The sequence below is a fragment of the Enhydra lutris genome, unplaced genomic scaffold (genome assembly GCF_002288905.1).
Source record: "Enhydra lutris kenyoni isolate GAN:26980312 unplaced genomic scaffold, ASM228890v2 scaffoldscaffold1, whole genome shotgun sequence".
Taxonomy (NCBI): Eukaryota; Metazoa; Chordata; class Mammalia; order Carnivora; family Mustelidae; genus Enhydra; species Enhydra lutris.
In genome coordinates this window covers 40,467,130-40,489,996 of record NW_019154085.1, presented here as the reverse complement: position 1 = coordinate 40,489,996, position 22,867 = coordinate 40,467,130, and the positions used below count along the sequence as shown (strand labels likewise).

The following is a 22,867-nucleotide window of genomic DNA, read 5'->3' as shown; positions in this document are numbered from 1 at the left end:
GGAGAATGACTGCGCACGAGTGCACTGAGAGGGGAAAACAGAGCTGGTGCAGGTACTTCTCAACAGCCCACTAGTGTTTTTATAACGGCCATATATGACCATGCAGCTCATTTAACCATAGCTACTGAGCATTTTGATGATTTCCATCTAAGGAGGGAAAGACCGCACACAAAGAAAAACTTAATGGGGTGATCATCTTTTTAAAAGCCCTCTCAAAAGGACAGATCCCACTGAGGAGCCACAAGTAGCTAGCAAAAGATGAATAAGGAAGTTCTGATTATAAAACAGAAAAGCAGGCATAACTGATGTGTGCATGTGACTTCTGAGGCCCCTCGGGAATGATGTACCACTGAGACCTGGGGTCAGAAAAGCGCTCTACTAACAAAAGAAGTGATTAGGAAGGAAGGGTTTGCTCTGTTCCCTTTCTTCTCTTTTGATGCCACATCTATCCCCGTAGAGCAACTGGATCACAAAAGTCAATCAGCAGGGAGAAATAAAATGAGTAAATAGAAAGGCGGGGTGTGGGATGGTAGCATCACAGGATTTTCTGACTGCGGGAGAATGATTTATCTTGGAGTAAGAGAGAGGGCAGGCAAGTGTCTCGACCCAGCCCTTTCATCTGTTTAGTGATGAAGAGGAAAGAACTTTCCGGACAAGTCATCACTGTAAGCAGGTCACTGTTATCTCTTGGAAGAGTCCCTGTACTGTGCTGGGCTTGGGCCATAGACAAATTCTCTCTGTGGCAGGTAAACTGAAGAGCTCTGTAATATTTTCCTATCCAGGTAGTTACTATTTATTCTAAGTACTTCTATTGTCACAGATCTCTTCAGGGTCAGAAAATCTAAGAAAGCACAATCACTCTAAAGCTTATTTGTAATGCGGAAAAGGGGAGAAGAGTAAGGAGCCAGGAAAATCTAGCTGAGCTTCTCCAGAGTTTGATATAAAAGAAAACAAAGAGCAACAAGAACAGGTGACAGGCTCCTCCTGACAATGACAGGCTGGTGGCAACTGGTGGCTCTGGTCCAGCTCCTCTAAAAAAAAAAGTGGGCTGAGAACAGCTTGCTGCCAAATTTAGCCTGAAGAACGTGTTCACCTCAGACCAGCTGGGAACTAATCCGAGGTTCCGTCCCTCACCCAAGGGCTGTAGTGCCAGAGAGATTAGGAGACAGAGAAAGGAAGGAGGAAGGCAGGAAGTGGCAGAGGTCACAGGCAACTTTTACCTTTTTTTTTTTTTTTTTTAATAAAAGATGGGCTTCTGTTCTTTTAAAAGCAAACTATAATTTAGAAAATCCAGAGTGAGCTCCTAAAAGTTAGCCTCTCTAGCCACCTAGCAATGTTGTGATGCTGCATGGACAACCAGGAAGGGTTTTCTGTTGTTGTCGTTGTTGTTTTAAATGATACAACAGATCTTTTAGAAGGAAATAAGAACATTTTTACATCCTCACCTGTGAATTTATGTAAAATAAGCAACGGGGACTGTGCCAAGTGTACTGATTTAAAGGGGCTTTCAGACATCAATTTTCCCACTCTATCTTAATTTATTCCCAAGGATTTTTACACATCAGGGCACATGAGCCAAAAGACCCACGAGGCTAGAGAAGTCAGAAAGACGTTCTCTACTTGATGATTCTTTGTCCTGATAGTGGGGTCTCAGAAATATCAGTGCCCTAACCAAACTGGCTTCCAACTTCACATTCCCAAGCATCCTGGGCAAATCTATTCCCCAAATACTCTGAAGCAGGTTTCCAATTTGCTCTGCCTCCACATAATCACCATTTTCATCCTTCTAGAGAAAAAGACAAGTTCCAGCTCTGGGAAGAATAAGCTGAGGCAGAGGTTGGCTCCTGAGGGTACACAACAGAGAAGCAAGATGGTTGGCTCCTCAGAGGAATGCCTCTCTGTTCTTGTAGGAAGCTGTGGCAGTGCTCGTGCCCAGCAGGGGCAGTTCAGTGGTTCTGGGCCTCAAAGGCAACCTGGGATCTAGCCATCTGGGGGTACATTACAAGTCAGCCTGCACACAGTCTTCAGAGGAACATTCTCTGTCAGCTGTCCACCCCAGGCCAGCTCTGGCTTCCTCCTCTCTTCCTCAGCAAATATTAAATAAGACTGCAAACCCTTCCTGGGTTCAGTTGGGCAAGTTTCAATCTCTAATCTCCCACTGAGTGTCAGCTCCATTCCCCAACAACACAGATCACTGCTCTGCGCATGCCAGGCCAGACATATAAGTAACCCTAAATCATCCCCCAGCAGTTAACCGGGACTTCTATTGAAGCCATGGTTAAAAGTGCAATACTGATTTGTAATGCAGATCAAGTAAAAACAGTTCTAGAACATTAGCAGTTATGTGTAATAGCATAAAATATCAGATAAACTGAAGAGAAGTATTTGTGGTTCAAGAAGAATTACTTTAAAAAAGAATTTACTTACATAGCAGTTTTTATTTCTCCCCAGATCATGGTCTACTTGGAAGTGGGAGAAGAAAAGGTGGAGAGGATGAGAAGCTATGAGCTGGAGGTACACAGCCTCAGAGCACCTCTTCCAGGGGTGAGGCGATAGGAATGAAATATGGAGTCCTTTTCGGGTCTTTAGGACAATGAAGTGAGGTGATTTTTTTCATTTAGACACTAATAGTCCTCTCAGACCCAAGGCCATGCTTCAAGGAGAACACCTAGGGGGCACCTAACTGGCTCAGGAGGTAAAGCATCTGACTTGATCTCAGGGTGGTGAATTCAAGCCCCACCTTGGGTGTGGAACCCACTTAAAAAAAAAAAAAAAAAAAAAGAACACCTAAATTATGAGGTGTTCATGAAGTGCTTTCTTCATCTGCCAGATAAAAAAGATACAGGGGCAACAGAAAGAACAAAGAGACTGCAAAACAGCAATGATATGAAACATGTGATTCCGAGGTAATTCAGAGGTATCTTTCCCAAGGGATTCAGTGTTAGCAAAGGGGAGGGAATAGTTTTAAATTTTCTCCCATACTGACTATTCTAGTTTCATTTTAAAGCCTCCCCCCCCCATGGAATATAAGATGCTATTGATTTTTTAAAAGCCCATAGTTTTAGGTACTCTAAGTAAACACTGCCAATTAAACTATGTCAAAATTTTTTTTATCATATACACAGTAAGCAACCTGATTTTAGGGATATTAAAAACCAAGAAAAAAAAGAAATCCTAGAAATAATCAAACATGGTAACATTATTAAATAATTCCATTATAGTGCCAGGCCTCTGGAAATCTGACTTTTTATCCTGCAAATCAGTGTAGCCAACATTACAGCACAGGCATGTTTTTCACCCCTCCCTGTGTGTATAAACTAGTAGCCACTTCAAAATTCTGTTGACTATATTTTACAGAGAAGTTTTTAAAATAAAATGTAACTTTTAAAAAATCTAATATCTAAAAATTGAATTTATGATAAGGGAATTAAACTACTAAAAAAGACCTGAGGGGTATCACCCACACGCGCAGGCATGCCAGGACGGCTAAACTGCAGATGATCCCAGCTCCACAAAGTCCTCAGACCCAAGGCCACCTGCTTCTGTCCCTCAGTGTTGTCCTCTCTTCCTGCTCATCGGAGGCATGCAGGTCTCCTTCTCTTGAAACTGCCTCATGTCCTTCCTGGGAAGGGAGAGTTCTGAAACAGCTACTACAGCTGGCATGTTCTGGTCCAATTTTAGCAATCCTCTCTCTCACAGGGATGGTGGGGCAGTTAATGTCCAGGAATACGCTCTCAGGGCGGGCACATGCAAATACTGTCCTCTCATTCAGAATAAACTGACCCAGTTCCCTCTGCTAAAGAGACAGACATGGACTTGGCACTCTCTTAATTGAAATACAAATGTTCTTAAAGTGAATGTGTCAGTTGACCCCGCCTTCAATGTCCCAGGGCCTCTCCCTGCCAGTAAGCATGTGACGGGCCAGCGATAGCACACCCGGCACCTACCTCAGCTAACTCTCCTTGTGAAACCCTTGGGATCTATCACTGCTCACAACTGACAAACACCACCAGTAAACATAGTCTAAACATAAACATAGGGGTACATAGTCTTTCTGTGTATTCCTCTCCCCTAACCCACACTGGAGCCTATGGAACTGCCCTGCTAGTCACAGGACACTGCCAGATGGCTTAAAACTGGCCAAGTCTGGGCAAAAGACAAAGGGTCTGTGGCACATTTATAATCATGAAATGGTACTGGAAGAGATCGGAGACATTTCAGACAGTGGAACCTCACTTTTCCAAATGAGAAAAAGGGTATATATATAGTAAGTTAAACAATCTTAGCAGAGGTTCACCAGGAGACAGGTGACCCAGTGAGGACGATTCCAGGGTCTTGGACTCAGTACTTTTCTGTGAGACTGTGACAGTCAGTCAAAGATGAGAGGTCGGAGCAGGCTCCATGTTGGCAGAAGCCAGACTGGCAGTAAATGGGGAGAGGGCAAGCCCTGGGAGAGAGGGGGCCTATGGCCGAGAGGTATGTCACAAGGTTACAGAGAAGATAGACAAGGCCCTACCCTGAGTGTGAGAGACAGAGGGGAGCGTCCGATCAGCGGCCGCTGCTGTTCACCAGGCCATGAAACTCCTCCCAGGCCCTGGCAAACCAGAGACAAAAAACACAATAGCACATTCAGGTCAAGGGCTTTTTAACAAAGAGCACAGATACGATAACCCCACATCCCACTGTAGATACCTCCAGGTCGTGTGGAACCCACCAGTACCGGATGCCCAGTGGTAAGGCTCCCCACCTAGACTTTCCACTCACATCAGCAGTGGTGGCTAGCTCCTCTCAGGGGCAGTTGGCACTACTCCCAGCTTGCTCCACTGGCAAAGTCTGGCCCTCACTATCCCTAAAGCCTTTGCCACAGTCCTTCTACCTGTTGCTGCAAGTCTACCAGGGGGCCACTGAGGTCAGAGCTAAGCTCAACCATCCCTGGAGACACCGCTCATCACCGGGGCAAAGGGCAGCGGCGCTTTCTGCCTTGAGGGCATGAGGACAGGTGGCAGAAACTATTTTTCTTCACAAGGTCTCACCCTGGGGGTCAGGGTAGGTACCCAACAGCATCATGACGTCTGGTGATGTAATGAGGCAACTACAGCACTTTTTCTGCTTTCACATTTCCAACCTTCTGACCCCTCTCAACTCACACCCCAAAGTTGTATCAGGTTCCATCTGTTTCTGGAAATACCCACGTAACTATTACTTAAACTTTAAACTGTGTGGGTCACAGTTCAACATTCTAGGGATCAATGTTCCTCGTAACTTTCATGCTGATTAAATCAATTTAGTAATTGGGGTTAAGAAGGGATAAGAAATGTGACCGAGGGATACATAGTCTTTCTGGGTGCTGCTTCACAAAGAACAAGCCCTTGGTGACCCTGGCCAAAAAAAAACAGGAGAAAACAAAATCTCCCATGCATCCTGAAGCCCTAAACCACCTTGAGTTTCCTCGAAGGAGCTGATGTCCTACCTTTTTGCCCTAGCTACTTTCAAGCCCCATTAGGGAGAAAGTGCCTGGTATGTTCCCTGGGAAATAAATAAATAAATAAATAAATAAATAAATTTGTATATATGCAAATATATATATATATATATATAACGGGTAATTTCGTATTTCTAAATAGAAAATCCCTCAATTTAAAGGGATGAAAATACCTAGGGTGACAACATATTATGTCACTCACTGCAAGTTTAGTATTATGGTCAAAGAATGAATGTACTTCATTACTAGGCCTTCTATGGGTAGCTTTTCTTTTTCTTTTTTTTTTTTTTAAATAGGGAGGTATTAAATACAGAGACCTGGTATGACAAAGTCCTTCTTCCGGGTAATATTTATACCAGTTTCATTAGTTTTTCTCTCTTTTGAACAGCAGCAGCAATTATAAGTTAATGATCTACCCTGTGGTTGATGGTTTCTCCAGAGAGTATTATCAAAGCTACTCATACACGCTAACTGAATTGAAGAAAAATCTAAGACCGCCAAGCAAGCATGCCAGTCTTTGTCAATTCACAAACTCCATGTCCACAGCAAGACATCTGTTCCACAGCCCTTTCTGGAGAGGCGGTGATGCGGTGAACTTCCTGAGTCCATGAGTGACATCAGAAGGCTGTTTCTTTCATTCTCCATTCCAAAAGAAGGTAAGGGCAAAGCAAGTCCGACGCTTGGGCAGCGGCCTAGGAAACCCCTCTCTCTTTCTAACTGTGAGATTTCAATTCTATTTTGAGCGATTTAGGTGTCAACAAGAAACTACATGGTTGTGCTGAAGTTTTGTCTCATTTATCCTTTTGTTTCCAGAAAGGCCTACACTAGTCCAAACAGAGCAGTTCTGTGTCAAGAACCTGCCGAAATACAGATTTCAGAGTTTCCCTCTAATCCATTCCAGTATGAAACTGCCCTCCCATTTTCTTCAGAAGGATCTTCTTCAGATGCTAAACCTCAACATGAAGAATCTGGGTACAGAGATTTCCCCACATGGATTCAGTGGAAATCAAACAGTTGGTCACAGTCATTGGAATAATCACTCCTACTCTTGTAGGCCAATGCTTGGCTAAGAGGCGAGTCAACCACCTAGAGCTAGGTGTGAATTTTCTAGCTACTCTCCATCTGGCATCTCAGGCATTTTAGGTAATATTAAAACTTGCTTCTTTTAAAGGTAAAGAAAGAACAAGTTAAATGTTAGAAGTGTCATATGAATGGAGTTTCTTATAAATAAATAAATAAATAAATAAATTTATTTTGCCCCGAGATTAACAGAGCCTATAGGGAATTCTGAACAGATTCAAATGACAGAGTGACAAAGAGTCCTTTAGAGACCACTCTTGTCCCAGCTCACTTACCAGGAAATAAACTCTGACAGCAGATATCTCACTTCCTGTATAATCATATTTGCTCTCCCACCCTGCCGAAAGTCTGGGTCACAGCCTTGCACTTGGCTGGCACCTGATCCTCATGGACGAGCTCAGCCTCCTGCTAGTTTGGGCTTTCTTTGCTTTAAACATCAGTATGGGGGGACATTTCATAAACGCAAAGCCAGGCCAGCAATTCTGCCAGCGTGACTCAGTGCCAGCAAGCTATGACTCTGATTTAGACAAGATAGGAGAAGGGATGGCTGATTCTTGCCTACAAAGTTCAATGTTCAAATACAATGAAATCTAGATGTGGTACAGCAAAGTCTCCATGTTTGATCCATCTCTCTTCTAGAATAAAGTAATAAGGAGAAGACACCTACCCTCAACTTCCTGTGCAGAGAGGTGTGGTCAGACTCCCCAGTGCTGTGGCCTACTGAGTGAAGCTGGCCCTGCCTTCCCCTTTTCCATTCCAGGCCAGATGCACAAAGGAACTCAATGGGACTGTTCCAAAGAGGAATTTCCTCACAAAAGATACTGGTGCTTTATGTAGCTCTGTGCCAGGTTCTATCCTGGTGATGCCCTGGTGTTTGCAGGTCTGGCTGCGTTATGAAATTTCTCCTCAAAAGAGGATACAGTTAGTTACTCGATGTTTGCAAGGACCCAAACCTATGAAATCTCAACTACGACTGGTCTCATTAAGAGGAGCCATGCACCTGAGCTAACACTCAATTGAACAGGTTTCCCATTTCTCAATGGGACCTGCTCACCCTTCAGGGGGCGGAACTATTGGCAATGAACAGTAGGACGCAGCAGGCAGGCATCCCCTCTACAGTGAAGCAGCTCACCAGGCAGCAGCGCTGGCCTCAGCCCACCTAGGAGTATAGCAGGAAAAGGCCACAAGCAGCATCATTAGGGAAAGGCTGGAAAAACCGAACAGTTGAAAAAGGACATTGAAAACTGGACTGATACAGCGAGGTAGAGAAATGTGACTGAGAAATTGAAGCCATTCCTAGAAAAATGCCCCTCACTATTTCCAGCAGCCCTATTCTCCAAAGAACTTGGGGGAGAACTGTTCCTTCTTCCTTCACTTCCCTGAGTTCTCAAGTTCTTGGTGCTGCTCCTGGGCTTAATCAATCTCCAGTGGGAGAGCCACAAGGACTAGAACAAAGCAGAACAGCTCTGATTTCTGTTGACATTTGGCAATGATCACAGGGGCCTCCGCGTGGGTTTGGTGCTTTCCGATCAACTCTTACTCTGGATGGTGACATCAAGCTCATCTCCTGGACTAGTTATATAGCGGCAATCAAGGTCAATACATGTAACATAATATTGGAAGGCAAGAGGGAAAAGGCCATACAAGGTAATTCTTTGACAAATGCTGAAAACATAGAGAACAGGCATTTCCATATGCCAACAAATCTCCTGTTTTCCAGGTATTTCAACCAATTTTGGATAGGCGATAAACAGAGAAACAATCACACAAACACCTCCAGAATGTTCAGTGCTAGCCCCGTTGTGTGTTCTGTCAGATCCCGGGCCATGTGCAGCCTGGTAGTCAATCTGGACGGGAGAAATGCAGGGTGTTGCTGCCAAAATGGAAGAGCCACTTTGGAAAACTCCACATCACACCCACAGCCACCTTCAAGACACAATCAGGCGACCTGACCTAGAGTTCTGCAAAAATTGTTTACTTCTGGTTTGGGTAGGAGCTCCTAAGAAAACTTAGAGTAATGAGACCTGCTGAAATCCTACATGCAGGTCAGGGGCCTGAAGGCTGTGCTGCAGTGCGTATAAGCCAAGCCACAAAGCATCTGAGGGGCTGGTGTGCAGTACAGTCTGATACCCTAAGGAGCAAACCTTACAGGACGAAGACACTTCCCCATCCCAGATCCTGATGCACAACAACCCTGGGGATCAGGAGAGAGGGAAGGGCTAGAACCCTGAAACCTCGCAAGCAGGACTAGCTCAAAGAGGAAGAGGATTTGGCTCTAAATGGAAAACAGAAGGGAGAAGGCTGGCAGAGAGCTCGTGGCTTGGGCAGCTCTGGCACAGTGAGAAAACCCTGTTAACACAAAGCAAGGAAACTACATACACATAGCCACACACAGACAAAAAAGCAGGGCTTCACCTCCAAGCAAGAGAGTTCTTTGAAGTAAAGGCAAACAAAGTCAGCGAAGCAAAGGCCAAGGATCCCCCTTTCCAACCTTAACAGACTTTCAAGCTGAATTCTAATCAGAAATCACTCTGGTCTAGTCATCACCGTGACCAGATGGGAACTAAAATTCAAGTACCAGAAAATGGGGTCTCATTTTGAGAGCGAGATGTCACCTCATTATGTCAGACCTCAGCAGAACTGGAACAAAATACCATGTGACACTACAATGGGCTTATGGAAATGAGGTTGCATTCCCCAGATGGCCCTCCACGGAGAAGTCTGTGCCATTCCTTAATATGGTGACAGTCAGTCCGAAAGGCCACTTCTTTGATGCACCATAAAGAGCGAGAGCATGAGACAAGCTAGTTTAGCACCATTTATTAAGTGATCTCAGCTGTTGTTGAAGCTGCTGCGTGTCAGCCTGTTCTTAAAACATAAAATGCTCTTCCAATTCCTCTTGTCCGGGACAGAAGGATCTTCCAGGTAGCACGCCAACAGAACAAGAGACTCCGGTGATGCCAGCTTCAATGATGGTGCCATCCAGAGAGGGAGAGGGTCATGGCACATTCAACCGCGGCTTCCAGAGGTTTTGAAAAAGGAGCCTTTGGGGGCCCAGCCTGCCTGGCATTCTAGTGGAAGTGCAAAAGGTGGGCACATTGGGAGAGGAAAGAGAGGGAGACGCGAGGGAAAGTAGCATCTGGGACTCAAGGAGGGTTTCTGGTCCCTGTAGCTGCAGGGCTGGAGTGCTAGGCAGATCTCTTGATAAAGCAGCGAGAAGCAGACTAAGGCAAAGCCCACGGGCTCTCCTAGACTCTGTAAGGACTTGTTCACCCATTTCTACAAAAGTCAGGAAGAACCGCCTCAGGGTATTAGAGAGTGAGAACAGTGGAGAGGGCAGAGTTGAACAATACCTTCTTTCCCTTTCCTATCCAGGTGAAAGCTTGCTTTTGAGGGGAATGGGGGATGGAGGGCATTTGGGAACCTTGAACATAAGAGTCCTAGAAAAAGTGGTGTGGACCCCTCCAGCTTGGACTGTGTCTGGCTGGAGGGCAGAAACTATTTTCTCCCAGAACGAAGAATGGGAAAATCTGCCTAGAGAAAAACAAGGCTAACTCAGAACTGCTACGGCAAGCAACCGGGGCCATGGCTGGCTAATAAACTGCTGGTGGCTCCGGGTGAGTCACAGCCAGCCATATGATTACGGACCAACTCCTGCGGCAGTGTTCCCAGTAACAAACTGGCACTCAGCTGGTTTAAGCCAACTCCACCCACAACATTCTCCGTGAATGCATGGGAAAAAGATTCCCAAAGTTTCCCTTGCTGAACAGCATCGCTGGGCTCATCACTAGTCTCTAATAAGAATAACATGATGATGATATTATTACTAATGATGACGATGATAGCAGTAATAATACTTCATCCTATAAGAGCATTCTCCACCTGAGGACCTTCAATTACAAAGATTAAATCAGCCTCGCAACAACCCTGTTAGGTAAAGTATTATTATCCCCCATTTTACAGATGGGGAGACTGAAGCAGAGTGGCACAGACTTGCCAAAGGCACATATTGATACTGGAGTCAAAGGAAAGAGTTAAACCTAAAAGTCCCGACTCCTAGTTGGCTAGCTCTCCCTCCAGTTTTGAGAAAACCTGACAGCCACTCCCCACAACTTCTTCACAGTAACCTGAATTTATTTATGGCTTCGATCACTGAAGGAGCAACCCCAACCAGTGATTCTCATTTGTGGACATTCAACTCTAGCTACCCCAAGTCCTAGGTAGATCACAAAGCCTCCTTCCCCACTTTGGCATTCATGCTTCCCCCTTAGATTCTGCTCTCACAACCACACTATTCTCCCTCCTCTACAAGTTCAGCTCTATAGACACAGGAAAGTGGGAGTCTTCATTCCCATTAAGAAGTCAACTTCCCAGGACAAAGAAAACAGACTGACGCTAACAGGTTAAAAAGACATGCAAAAGTGGGGTGAGGGGCAGACAGGGAGGAGGACTTGACCGTTCAGTAAAATTATCTTAAAAAACAGCAAGAAAACGAAGAGCACTTTGTCTTTCATTTTAAGATAGTGGTTAGTGAATGAAAGACACAACAGCCTGTGCAAATAAAGCAAGCCCAGGCAGCGCAACTGGGACTGTGCAGAAGGGCTCTCTCTGATACAAAGTGCCACACAGTGTAGGTGGGCAGGGAGCCTCACCAGCAAAGAACTGCTACGAGTGGCCAAAAGCACTAGAGGGGAAGACTGGTCTGTCCCTTCTCCATAAGTCTGGCTCCTGTTTGACCGTATTCCTCCGGGCCCAACTAAGGACCTACTTCTCCTAAGCTTAGGGACATACCCCCCAAGCACCCCCAAAACGTACTTGATGCTGTCGGTGTGGGTTTTGTACTCCATAATGGTGTTGGGAGGTAGATTAAGCACTCGCCGAAGCGTATCCCGGATTCGGGCTGTGGTTGCTTGGTCACTGGCAGTCTTATTCCATATTGAAATAATGTCCTCCTACAGGAGGAACAGAAGGAGTCGTCAAAGCAAACCAGAGGCAGTGAGGAGAGCAAAGGCAACACAAGAAACCAAACCTGCCCATGGGGTAGCTTACCTGAAACCGGACAGAGACCACAGCCCCACAGATCTCCTCCCCAACCATGAACTGTTCCCCCAACATGGCCAGGATAAGATTCTCCCAGCACCGGGACGCCAAGCCCTTCCGCAGCCGAATAATCCACTTGCCACCATTTTTATTTGCATCATCCTGTATAAGAGAGAAAGCATTAAAGTTAAAATGTGGTTTTGCCGGTCTTTTACTTTTGTATGTGGCAGGAAAAAAGCCAAGGATCCCTTGAACACTTAAGACGTCTTGTCACTTTTCAGTTATTCAACTTTATACGAAAAACGGTGGTAGGACCAGGGAGATAAAAAAATGATAAAAAAAGAAAAACAAGGTGGGATTCCTTGGTATCAGCCACAACAATGAATGGCTAAACCGACCCTTTAAAAATAATCCTCTTTTTGTCAAACTACTTTGGAATCAAAATAAAGTGATGTCAGATTTCAAACATACATCATTCCTCGCTTCATTCACTAGAAGTTTACCAAGTGTCACTAAGTCTCAAGCATACAGACGTGAAGCCACAGTCTCTACCAGATCTAGTCTAGTGGAGGAGAAAGCCAAGAAAATTAATCTCGGCAGTACAGTCTGACAAGTGTTGCTGTAACAGAGATACACTGAGTTAAAGAAGAACAAGACAGAAACACTCAAGAAGTGGAAACATTTAACCTGGGTCTTGAGGGACATACAGTTAGGTAAAAAAGGCAAAGGGTCTGCAGGCATCGAGAAAAACACGTTTGCGTACAAACTGGGGCTGTGTGTCAGGGAGATATGCAAAGAAGAAGGCTAGCTGCTCCGAAGGGAAGGCCTGGGCATGCTGGGAGATGAGGCCTGGAGGGTTAGTGAGAGCAAGATAATGAGAGCAATGCAGAGTTGCGTAGGGCCTATAGTTGGGTGTGTATGTATGTGTTCACATTTGTCTTCCAAAAAAATGCCCTGGCATCAGAACAGAAGATGGGTTACAGCAAAGAGATCACAGAGCTCAGCTCTGGGCCTCCAGCTACTGCCAGCTACTCCAGCTCACTTTTTACCCACTTCAATCACATATACACTGCAGTAGTATCTCTCTCTTGCTCTCTCTCTCTCTCTCTCTCACACACACACACACACACACACACACACACACACACACACACAACCAGTTTAATGGGAATGAGGGTAATTTAAAAAAAAAGTCCTTTAATGTTGTTATATCACTTTAGTGATAAAAAAATCTTTGTAAACATACAGACAAGCGATGACATCAGTGCCTTTTCCCAGAGGTCCTAGTTCCAAGGATGTACCAAATAGTGTTGTAGCTTTGAGAGAAAACTTTAAATACTTTTAACCTTAGCAGGGCTAAAAAAAAACCCCGCAAACACTCAGAACAGCAGTCTGAGGTCCTCCAGGCTTACCTCCCACATGGGTTTAATTCCTTCTTTGAAGAGATGGAAGTCACTGTGGCCTGTCAGGTCCCCAGGACGTACCATGTGGCTATAAAACCTCCAGAACTGCTCCACCTGTAGAGAGAAGGCCCCAGAGCACAAAAGATGTATCCTTCCTTTTTCTTTGAATGAGTATGAGATTTAAGAGAAGAACATAAACATGGAAGACACTCTGCTACAGACTCAACGTTTTGGAGCACACATTTTCATTTGGGGAAGCATGTGGGAAGGAAGGCATGCTGTATGGGAAGTACAGAAATATAATACTGTTGATACAAGAATAAACTCTTTAGGTGGAAAATGCCAGCCTCAGCTAGGACCCCTATTTATGAAAGCCCCAGGATAATCATTGCATGCTGTTTAGACCCTGTTTTACAGAGTAAAATCCTTTCAGTTTATTTTTTTCTTAAGTAGGCTCCATGCCCAACACGGGGCTTGAACTCATGACCCCGAGATTGAGAGTCTCATAGTCGGAGCGCCTAGGTGGCTTAGTCAGTTAAGTGTCTGCCTTCAGCTCAGGTCATGATCTCAAGGTCCTGGGATCCAGCCCTGTATCCGGCTCCTTGCTCAGCACGGGGCCTGCTTCTCTCTCTCCCTCTCTCCCTCTGCTGCTCCCCCTGCTTGTACTCTGGCAAGTGAGTAAATAAAACCTTAAAAAAAAAAAAAAAAGTGCCACTCTACCGACTGAGCCAGCCAGGCGTCCCAACACAGCGGAATCCTTTTAGTCTTGAGGTATATTAAGTGCCACATACATGTAATTTTTTAGAACCAAATCACTTTGTAAAAAATACAGTATTATTAACTACAGTCATCATGCTGTAGTCACATCCCCATGAAGTCTGATCGCTTTTCAATCGCAGACTGCTTACTGGCAGATACAGCACAAACTACAATGAATACATTTAGTTCTGTCTGGTTATTGAGCATAAGTGATGGAATCAACCACATGCACTACTCTAACCCATGGAGCCCTTGGTAAGGCCAGGACGACCAAAACCAAACAGAACTCGGCTTCTCATATCTGGGGTTTAAGTTCCTCTTCTGAACTAGAAAATTTATGTTTCTCCTTGCCCCTCCTTCATAATCCTGTTAGAAAACTGGACATATTTCTTATTAGATGCATGCCTTATCAGATGTATTTCTCTATGAGATGCATGCTTATTTCTATTCATCAAGCTATTCCTGTTTCTCTCGGTAGTGCCATGATAAGGAGACCTTACTTCCCTAACAGGTACTGGCCCCACGAAGTAATGGCCAGTGAAGAGGCACACTTTAGGAAGAAAGAAAAAATGTGTAACAGTGTGAAGACAGTTGGTCTTTGCCAACACAGCAATGAGGAGGCTCTGAACAAACACCCAGCAAGACATCACAATGCATAGCTGAAAACGGGGCACTGAGGAGATGAGATTCATACTTCTAAATGTGGACAGTAACTAAGGAGAAGAAGACCTCACACTTTATGAAGTGGCTGTTCCTCTAGAGAATAGGAACATGGAACTGTCTCATGTTACAAAGAAGTCAGGAACAAATGTCATTCATAGGATTTTGAAGCAGTGTCTCATCTCGACAACGGCTATGTTTAATTGTATATAGCAACTAGGGAGAGTTAAGTGGCCATACGTATTAAACGACCAAACATCTTTTTCCACTCTGACACAGTAGGAAGAATCAAAATACACCCACTAGAACTTGTAGCTCACTGTGAATTAGGAATTGGGGGGTGGGGGTGGTTAGGGAGAAAGTATACCAGCACCCCCAATTCCCCGATTGAGCGCTGCTTTATTAGCCGTCTGGTCTCTTCAATTCTATAGTCAGACTACAGAATCTCAGTCACCATCGTACATCCGAATCACAAGAGAGATGAAGTAAAAAACTTGAGAAATATTATTAGGCTTCAAAAGATTTCCTCTTCCTTCTCTTTAGGCAATTTTGGTATTTGAAACTCCTCACTGAAACCGCAAAATAAATGTTCAGACTTTAATGTAGGCTGCACAAAAAAAAAAGACTTCAGAAATAATCTCGGGGGGCGCCTGGGTGGCTCAGTTGCTAAGGGTCTGCCTTTGGCTCGGGTCCTGATATCAGTGTCCTGGGATCGAGCCCTGCATCAGGCTTCCTGATTGGCGGGAAGCCTGCTTCTCCCTCCCCTGCTTGTGTTCCCTCTCACTGTGTCTCTCTCTCTCTCAAATAAATAAATAAAATTAAAAAAAAAAAAAGAAAGAAAGAATGAATGAATCAATCAATCAATCTCAGGGCACCTGGGTTGCTCAGTTGCTTGAGTGTCTGACTCTTGCTTTTGCCTCAGGTCATGATCTTGGGGTGCTAGGATCCAGCCCTACATCAGGCTCTGCGCTCAGCAGGAAGTCTGCTCTCCTCTCCCTCTCCGTCTGTCCCTCCCACCACTCACACACACACACTTTCTAAAATAAAATCTTTGAAAAAAGAAATAATCTCAACTACGTTCCTCATTTCATGGTTAAAAAAAAATGGGTTTCAGAATTTGCCCTGCCCTGAGTCCAGCACCATAGCAGATGAGCCATGTGATCCCCAAGACCAATGCTCTTTCCATTTTAAGACACTGCCTTTGTAGTCATCCTGACTTTGAGAACTTTTAAATATGGTTAAATATTAGGATTAAGGAGCACTGAGAAATACTGTTTTGGATTTGATAAAATGTTCCATAATGTGATTATTTCTCTGTGAGGAACCTAATATTGTGAGACATTTCCTGATGCCTTGAATTACAAGACAGCCAACAGTGGTCACACATCCATGGATTCTAGAAGAATGATACCCCAGATGATGCTAACGATGTTGCTCTAGTCAATTCAACATTTATGCCAAAGAGAAGAAAAGAAGAGGCACCTAGGTTGCTCAGTCAGTTAAGCATCTGCCTTTGGCTCCGGTGGTGATTCCAGGTTCCTGGAATCGAGCCCTGTATATGACGAGCCCTGTATATGAAGCCCCATGTTGGGCTCCCTGCTAAGTAGGGAGTCTGCCTCTCTCCCCTCCAACTTGTATACACACTCCCTAATAAAATAAATAAAATCTTAAAAAAAGAAAAGAAAGGGGACCTGGGTGGCTCAGTAGGTTAAGCTTCTGCCTTCAGCTCAGGTCATGATTCCAGGGTCCCAGTGTCCCAGGGTCCCAAGATCGAGCCCCAGATCAGGCTCCCTGGCTCAGCAGAGAGCTTGCTTCTTCCTTTCCCTCTGCCTGCCGCTCTGCCTACTTGTGTGCTCTCTGTCAAATAAATAAAATCTTTAAAAAAAATTTTTAAAGAGAGAGAGGAGAAAAGTAGGCTCCCTGCTGAGCGGAGAGCCCGGCTTGGGGCTCGATCCCAGGACCCTGGGATCACAACCTGAGCCGAAGGAAGAGGCTTTAACCCACTGAGCCACTCAGGTGCCCCAAGAGTCACATGTTCTAATGAATGAGCCCGCCAGGACTCTTTAAAATTTTAAGCCCATCTCCTCCAAAGAGGCTTTCCCCAAGCTGGAATTAATTTCTTCTTTCCTCTGAACTTCAAGAGCACTTCAGCCTTCCATATAGCACTTATCGCTATAAGAATGACTTACTTCTCTAAGGGCAAGAGCTTAATTCATTTTAGAACTGTTGAATTCATTCAACAAACATTTCTTGAACCAAACATGCACCCAGTGCACAAGCTATTTTTAGTATTACAAAAAGCCTGATCTACCAGTAATAAGGGAGTACAGGCAGGCACCTGGCTGGCTCAGTCGGAGGAGCATGCAACCCTTAATCTCAGGGTCACGAGTTTGAGTCCCATGCTAGGCATGGAGCCTACTTTTAAAAATAAATAAAATAAATAAGGAAGCACAGGCTCACTAAAACAAATCCTTGCTTTGGGCTGAAATGATATCAACTCAGCAGAGTAATCAGCTAATCTGATTACCAGATACATATGACATATATACATGCATATATCTGATTAATAATAAATGGAGAAATAGTTTGTCTAAGAAAGCAGCATTAAAAAAACCAGAGACGGGGCGCCTGGGTGGCTCAGTGGGTTAAGCCGCTGCCTTCGGCTCAGGTCATGATCCCAGGTCCTGGGTTCGAGCCCCACATCGGGCTTTCTGCTCAACAGGGAGCCTGCTTCCTCCTCTCTCTCTGCCTGCCTCTCTGCCTACTTGTGATTTCTCTCTGTCAAATAAATAAATAAAATCTTTAAAAAAAAAAAACAAACCAGAGACACTTGACTTGCATTTTGGCATAATGAAAGAATGTACGGGTTTTGGAATGTAGCTTTTACAACCTATCCAACCTAAGTTTCAATCCTGGCTCCTCCACTTCAAGTAGATTATGACTGACTTGACACTTTGATCAGATACTTAATACAAGTCTCACTTTTCTTGTTTGTAAAATATGGATAATATCACTGATCTCATAGGGTTATCATATGATCAAAGGAAACTACATCAAGTGCCTATTACTGTGTCATTCTTCTTTACCAATTTATTGTAATGTTTACTGTCTGTTAGAGTTTCCGTTTCTAGTGTCTGCATTTTAAATAGGAAAAAACCTCCACAATTTCAAGAAAACAACAAATCCTACATTTGATTCTGCCCAGAAATCAAATGTACAGCATGTAGGAAGTGATAAAAATTTTTGTTGAACAAGACTAGTGTTAGTTGCAGATATGGAAACCTAGCCACCCGTGAGGTAGAGAGACAGAGCTGGGGCTATTTCTGACTCTGACAGTACTTACAAAAACAATGATTAGGATTTAATTTTCTTTCTGAACACAGGAAAAAGATGTTACTTTATGCACAGTTCCTAACGTACCCAAAACCCTAATGGGAGGTTCATTGTTCTTTTTTTTAAGTAAGCTCTCTGCCCCAAGATTAAGAGTTCCACGCTCTACCAGCCAGGTGCCCCATTAATAGGAGGTTCTTAATATAAGAAAAACTTTTGAATTTTACTCTTGACTTTACTGTCAAGCTTCATAAAAATAGATATAGCATATTATAAAATGTTTTATCCTCCATGAAACTTTGCATGCAATAGGGACTCAGTACATATCTACTTAAATAAACCTGTTTTTTTTGTATTGTCCCCTTACAGTCAATTTGACAAGTCATATACTTCTTGATTCCTATGCATGTTACCTATGGATGTCTGATGAGAAATCTAAGAATGAACAAACCTGACCTTGGGGACTCAGTCAAATAAGGAAACCAGAATCCTAAGTTACCAGGAAAGTAAAAAAACACTATGATGTAAATATAGGGACAAATGTTCTACCAAGGCTCATTACATTAAAGCAGTAAGTACTCACGGAGGCAAAGGTGCCAATCTGTTTGATATTCTGTTCATAGCTCTGTGAGCTGGTGGGACGGCCAGGGGTCCTTCTGGAGTACCAGAAAGTATAGTTGTACTGCAGGGGATGCTCTGCTGGTCCAGGCACAACAGCCTATCAAGTAAAGAAGGTGTGTTAATCTGGGGCATTTTTCACATGATCTGAGACAGAGAAAACATTTTACGGTGTCACCCCTTATCACCTCCACAAAAAGGACACATCCTCGATTACCTGCATTATGCCCAAGATTCCATTTACCAGTAAATTTCCTTAGTGGTTAACTGACTCTAAGCTCCTGTAACGTTTTCTCTGTATTCTTACGGCATTTGTAACTTTGTATTTTCTATCTTAGGTATTTATGTTTATATCTTATCTCAGCCAAGTACTCTCAGGCCAAATATTGCCTCCTCTATGACACTTTATCACTTACTGGCTAGTAACCTGGACAAGCTGCTTAACCTGTTTGTGCCCCTGCTGCTTATCTACAAAATGAAGAAAATAATCATATATCATAGGGTTGCTGAGTGGATCAAATAAATTAATAGATCTAAAGTGCTTAGTACAGTGCCTGGCACACAGTGAGTGCTCAGTTTCAGCTATCATTATTACTGTTACTATTAAATGGAAGCCCCTGACCCATAGTCTCATTCATCTTTGTGTTCTCTTAGCACTTACAATGCTTGTATCTGGATAGTCCTCGGCCTTGTGAGAGAAACAACTGTTTTGATATGTCAAAAAAGAAGTTGATCTGGAACACCTCAGAGTCTTTGCTCAGTGGTGAGCCTGATCCTCCCTCTACCTGCCCTTCCCCCTGATTGTGCACACTCTCTGTCCCTAACAAATAAATAAATAAAACCCAAAAGGAAGAAAGAAAGAAAGAAAAAGAAATCTATCAGTCCCTCATTCTCTAGACTTTCTCTTTTCCCAGTCACTTTCAGTTTAGATTATTACCAACTAAAGAGTCTAAAATTTCAAGGGATATGTAGGATTAAATACTCAGCAGCAGCTTATGAAGCAACAAATAGCTCTGCTAAACTCCAGGGTTAATATCTCGTCATGCTGGGAGAATGCTGGAAAGCAAGGCAACATCTCAAGATCTTGTGGCAAGGGAAAAGTTCTAACTCCCACCATGAATGCCAGTGATTCAACAATCTTTTTCTGAGAACAAAAGCAGATATTCCAGTGTGCTTCAGTTAGTTAAGTGTCTGACTCTGGATTTCGGCTCAGGTCATGATCCCAGGGTCCTGGAATCGAGTCCCAAATCTGGCTCCATGCTCAGCATGGATACTGTTTGCCCCTCTCCGTCTGCTCTTCCCCTTGCTTGAGCACATGTGCACACACATTCTCACATTTTCTCTCTCTCTCAAATAAATAAACCCTAAAAAAAAAAAAAAAAAAAAAAAAAAAAGCAGCAGATATTCCAAAATAGGGTGCCATCAAGTTAATCTGGTATCCTTAACCTAACAGGTTCCACAAGATAACCAAGTCTCAAGTCCAAAGGCAATTCTATCTATACAGCACAAAACTCACCTTCCTCTTACTGCTGCCCTGATTCTTGTCTCGTTCCGTTTTTTCCTTCTCACCATCTTTCTGTGTGCTGTTTTCTTCATTTTGATCATGGTCCCCACTGTCATCGTCTTTCAATCTGAATGGGAAGGCAAGACAATGTTAGGCCATGACTGAGCTGATTCTTGCTTACCTAGCAAAGCCACCGGGTCAAATGAACTATCATATAACAAACCCTAAGTCAGTCAAAATAGATACAATGAGATGTACAAGAGATGAGGGAAGAGCAAGGGAGTACAGAAAGGCAGTTAGGATGAATTCCAAAACAACACTGTCTTCCAGTTTTCTTTCTTTTTTTTTAAAGATCTTATTTATTCATTTGAGAGAGATACAGAGACAGAGATGGAAAGAGAGAGATTCCAGGACCTGGAGATCATGACCTGAGCCAAAGGCAGATGCCCAACCATCCGAGCCACCTAGGTGCCCCCGTCTTCCAGTTTTCTGACAGGCAAAGAAGCAAGAGACAAACAGTTTAATGGATTTCTCTTTTTTTTTTTGGCCAAAAATAATGAATTGATAATAAAGAGTATCTGGATTGTATAACTGCTTTGGTCTTTCAAATAAAGTTTGAAAACTTACCTATCTTTCTTGACACTTCTAACCATCTCTCCTATCCTTCCCCACTGCAAGTGCTTTAGCTCAGGCCCACTTCTCTGGCATCTCAGTTATCAAAATAAATCCCTAATTGGTTTCCCTAACACAAATCATTTCCACCCTCTATCCATCCTCCACATAGCCACCAGCATCTTTCTAAATGCAAATCTGAGGGGCACCTCTGTGGCACAGTCAGTTAAGCATCTGACTCTTGGTTTTAGCTCAGGTGTGATCTTAGGGTCTTGATCTCAGGGTTGTGAGGCTGAACCCCGTGTTGAGCCCCACGTCTGGCTCCATGCTTAATGCAAAGTCTGTTTAAGACTCTCTCTCCCTCTGACCCTCCCCTTGGTGCTTGTGTATGTGCACATGTGCATTCACTCTCTAAGATAAATAAATAAATCTTAAAAAAAAAATAAACAAAAATCTGATCATTTAACTCCCATGCTTAAAACCATCAAACATTTAACTTCCATGCCTAAAACCATCCCTTGCCTTTTGATGCACACCCTGCAGGATAAAGTACAATGAAATTTAAGATCCTCTAGAATTTGATTCTTGCCTACTGATATTTCTTTCCCTTCCCATCTCCCAAAGCAATCTATAGTCCCACAGCTATTCCTCTGCAAACACTACCCCTCAGCCTCAGGTGCCACTCCTCCTATGTCTATTTTTCCTATTAAATGGCGGGATCTTGGGGCTCCTGGGTGGCTCAGTGGGTTAAAGCCTCTGCCTTCAGCTCAGGTCATGATCTCAGGGTCCTGGGATCGAGCCCCGCATCAGGTTCTCTCTGCTCAGTAGGGAGCCTGCTTCCCCCTCTCTCTCTGCCTGCCTCTCTACTTGTGATCTCTCTCTGTCAAATAAATAAATAAAAAAATCTTTAAAAAAAAAATAAATGGCGGGATCTCTTAGAAGTCTTTTTAATCTTTGTATCTCCAGCACCAAGGACAAGAAGATGTTGCCCTAACATGTTACACAATGTTAAACATTAAACATGAATCAATGTTAAACGAAAAGAAAAAGAAATGACTGAAAGAGGGAATGAATGTCTTCTTGCTTGGTAAGACTTGTCAAATGTACAGTAGATGCTATCCTTCTAGAAGCAGTGAACTACCCTAAGGCTTTCAGGTACATCTAAAGCTCACTGGATTCAGACAAAAAGATAAACGGAAGGTGAATTCACAAAGATAGTAAGTATGTCATTTAATTTAGAGCTGGACCATTAGCTTATCATGGCTCTTCTCCAAAATCACCTTTGGCCCTAATTACTATCTAGTCAAATGGAATTAGGTAATTCTCAAGAAAGGATCTAGAAATGCTCAAATGATAACCTTATATACCTACAGAAACATGTTGCAAAGTATTTTGCATTTTCTTTTGCCCATAAATTTCCAGTGCATAGCACATAAAAAGCACTCAATAAATATTAGAATGCATAAACTAGCCATGTGATGAGGTGCCTTTTCTGCTCATTTCACAGCCCTACTTGTAGGGTATACTCAGGTGCATGATGCCATAAATGACCCTACCCCACTCTGTTCAAGGAATGAGTATGAAGGGCACTTGAATAAAGGGCATTCCAGCCTGGCCAATAACTGATGCCCCATGGTCTTGCTCATAATTATGAGTAGATTCCTTCCTTGGCTTTTCATCCAGGAGATAAAAGACCATACAGATTCAGAAGCTGGGACAACTACATGGCTCCCACATGAGAAAAGCAATGAGGGTAGACAATGAACAAGAGCAAAGAAAACCAGTAGGGAGAAAGGAAATGGAGCAGAGAAAGTGGTGAGAAAAGTGGCTTTGTTTGTGATGCTGCCATCTTGTTGATTTAGTTTGACCTCCCCAGACTTCTGGGAGAACATTATCTGTGCTTATTATACTTCTTCCCCTTTATTAAACTTGAGATGGTTTGGTTTACTTTCCTAAAGGAACCTGTATAGCACCAAGTCCCACATTTACCAAGCCACTTATTGTATCAGAGGCTAGACTGCCTGTCCCCAAGGATCTGATTGAGGAGATGAGGTATACATACTTGGGAATCAGCTGGGTACAAAGGTCCTGCTCTCTATGTGCCAAATATCACCTCCTTCTTGGTCCCCAAAAACTCCTTCCACTCTTGTGTTATCAGCCTACTTACAGTTTCCCGATCTCACCCCTCTGTTATACTCACCGTGTGGTCTCTTCCCCTACTTAACTTGTCCATTAGGACTCGGGATGAGGACCACTTTCTCTTAGAAATATTTCCTAATCTCTCCCTAGGCTGGATCAGGCTCCCCTCTTCTGAATCTCACCATATAAATGCTTGTACTTGTCTCAGCTATAATGTCATGGCTACTTTTTTGGGCTCCC

General features: G+C 43.6%; 1 protein-coding gene across 7 annotated transcripts in view; it reads right to left on the bottom strand.

Annotated features, from left to right (window-relative positions):
* The window catches only part of LOC111150366 (eukaryotic translation initiation factor 4E family member 2), a 30,833-nt gene that overhangs the window by 3,924 nt on the left and 4,042 nt on the right, over positions 1-22,867 (bottom strand). The window contains exons 2-7 of one of the 7 annotated variants that reach the window (XM_022508044.1): positions 19,889-20,003; positions 18,338-18,472; positions 13,015-13,119; positions 11,612-11,764; positions 11,378-11,514; positions 4,517-4,594 (exon numbers count right to left, since the gene is read on the bottom strand). In XM_022508044.1, coding sequence (XP_022363752.1) covers positions 4,549-4,594; positions 11,378-11,514; positions 11,612-11,764; positions 13,015-13,119; positions 18,338-18,472; positions 19,889-20,003 — 691 coding nt within the window. In that variant the 3' untranslated portion in view covers positions 4,517-4,548. Of the gene's footprint in view, positions 1-4,516; positions 4,595-8,126; positions 10,097-11,377; positions 11,515-11,611; positions 11,765-13,014; positions 13,120-18,337; positions 18,473-19,888; positions 20,004-22,867 lie in introns of those variants that run through there. The other 6 variants (XM_022508176.1, XM_022507822.1, XM_022507973.1 and 3 more) reach the window with 6 other exon arrangements.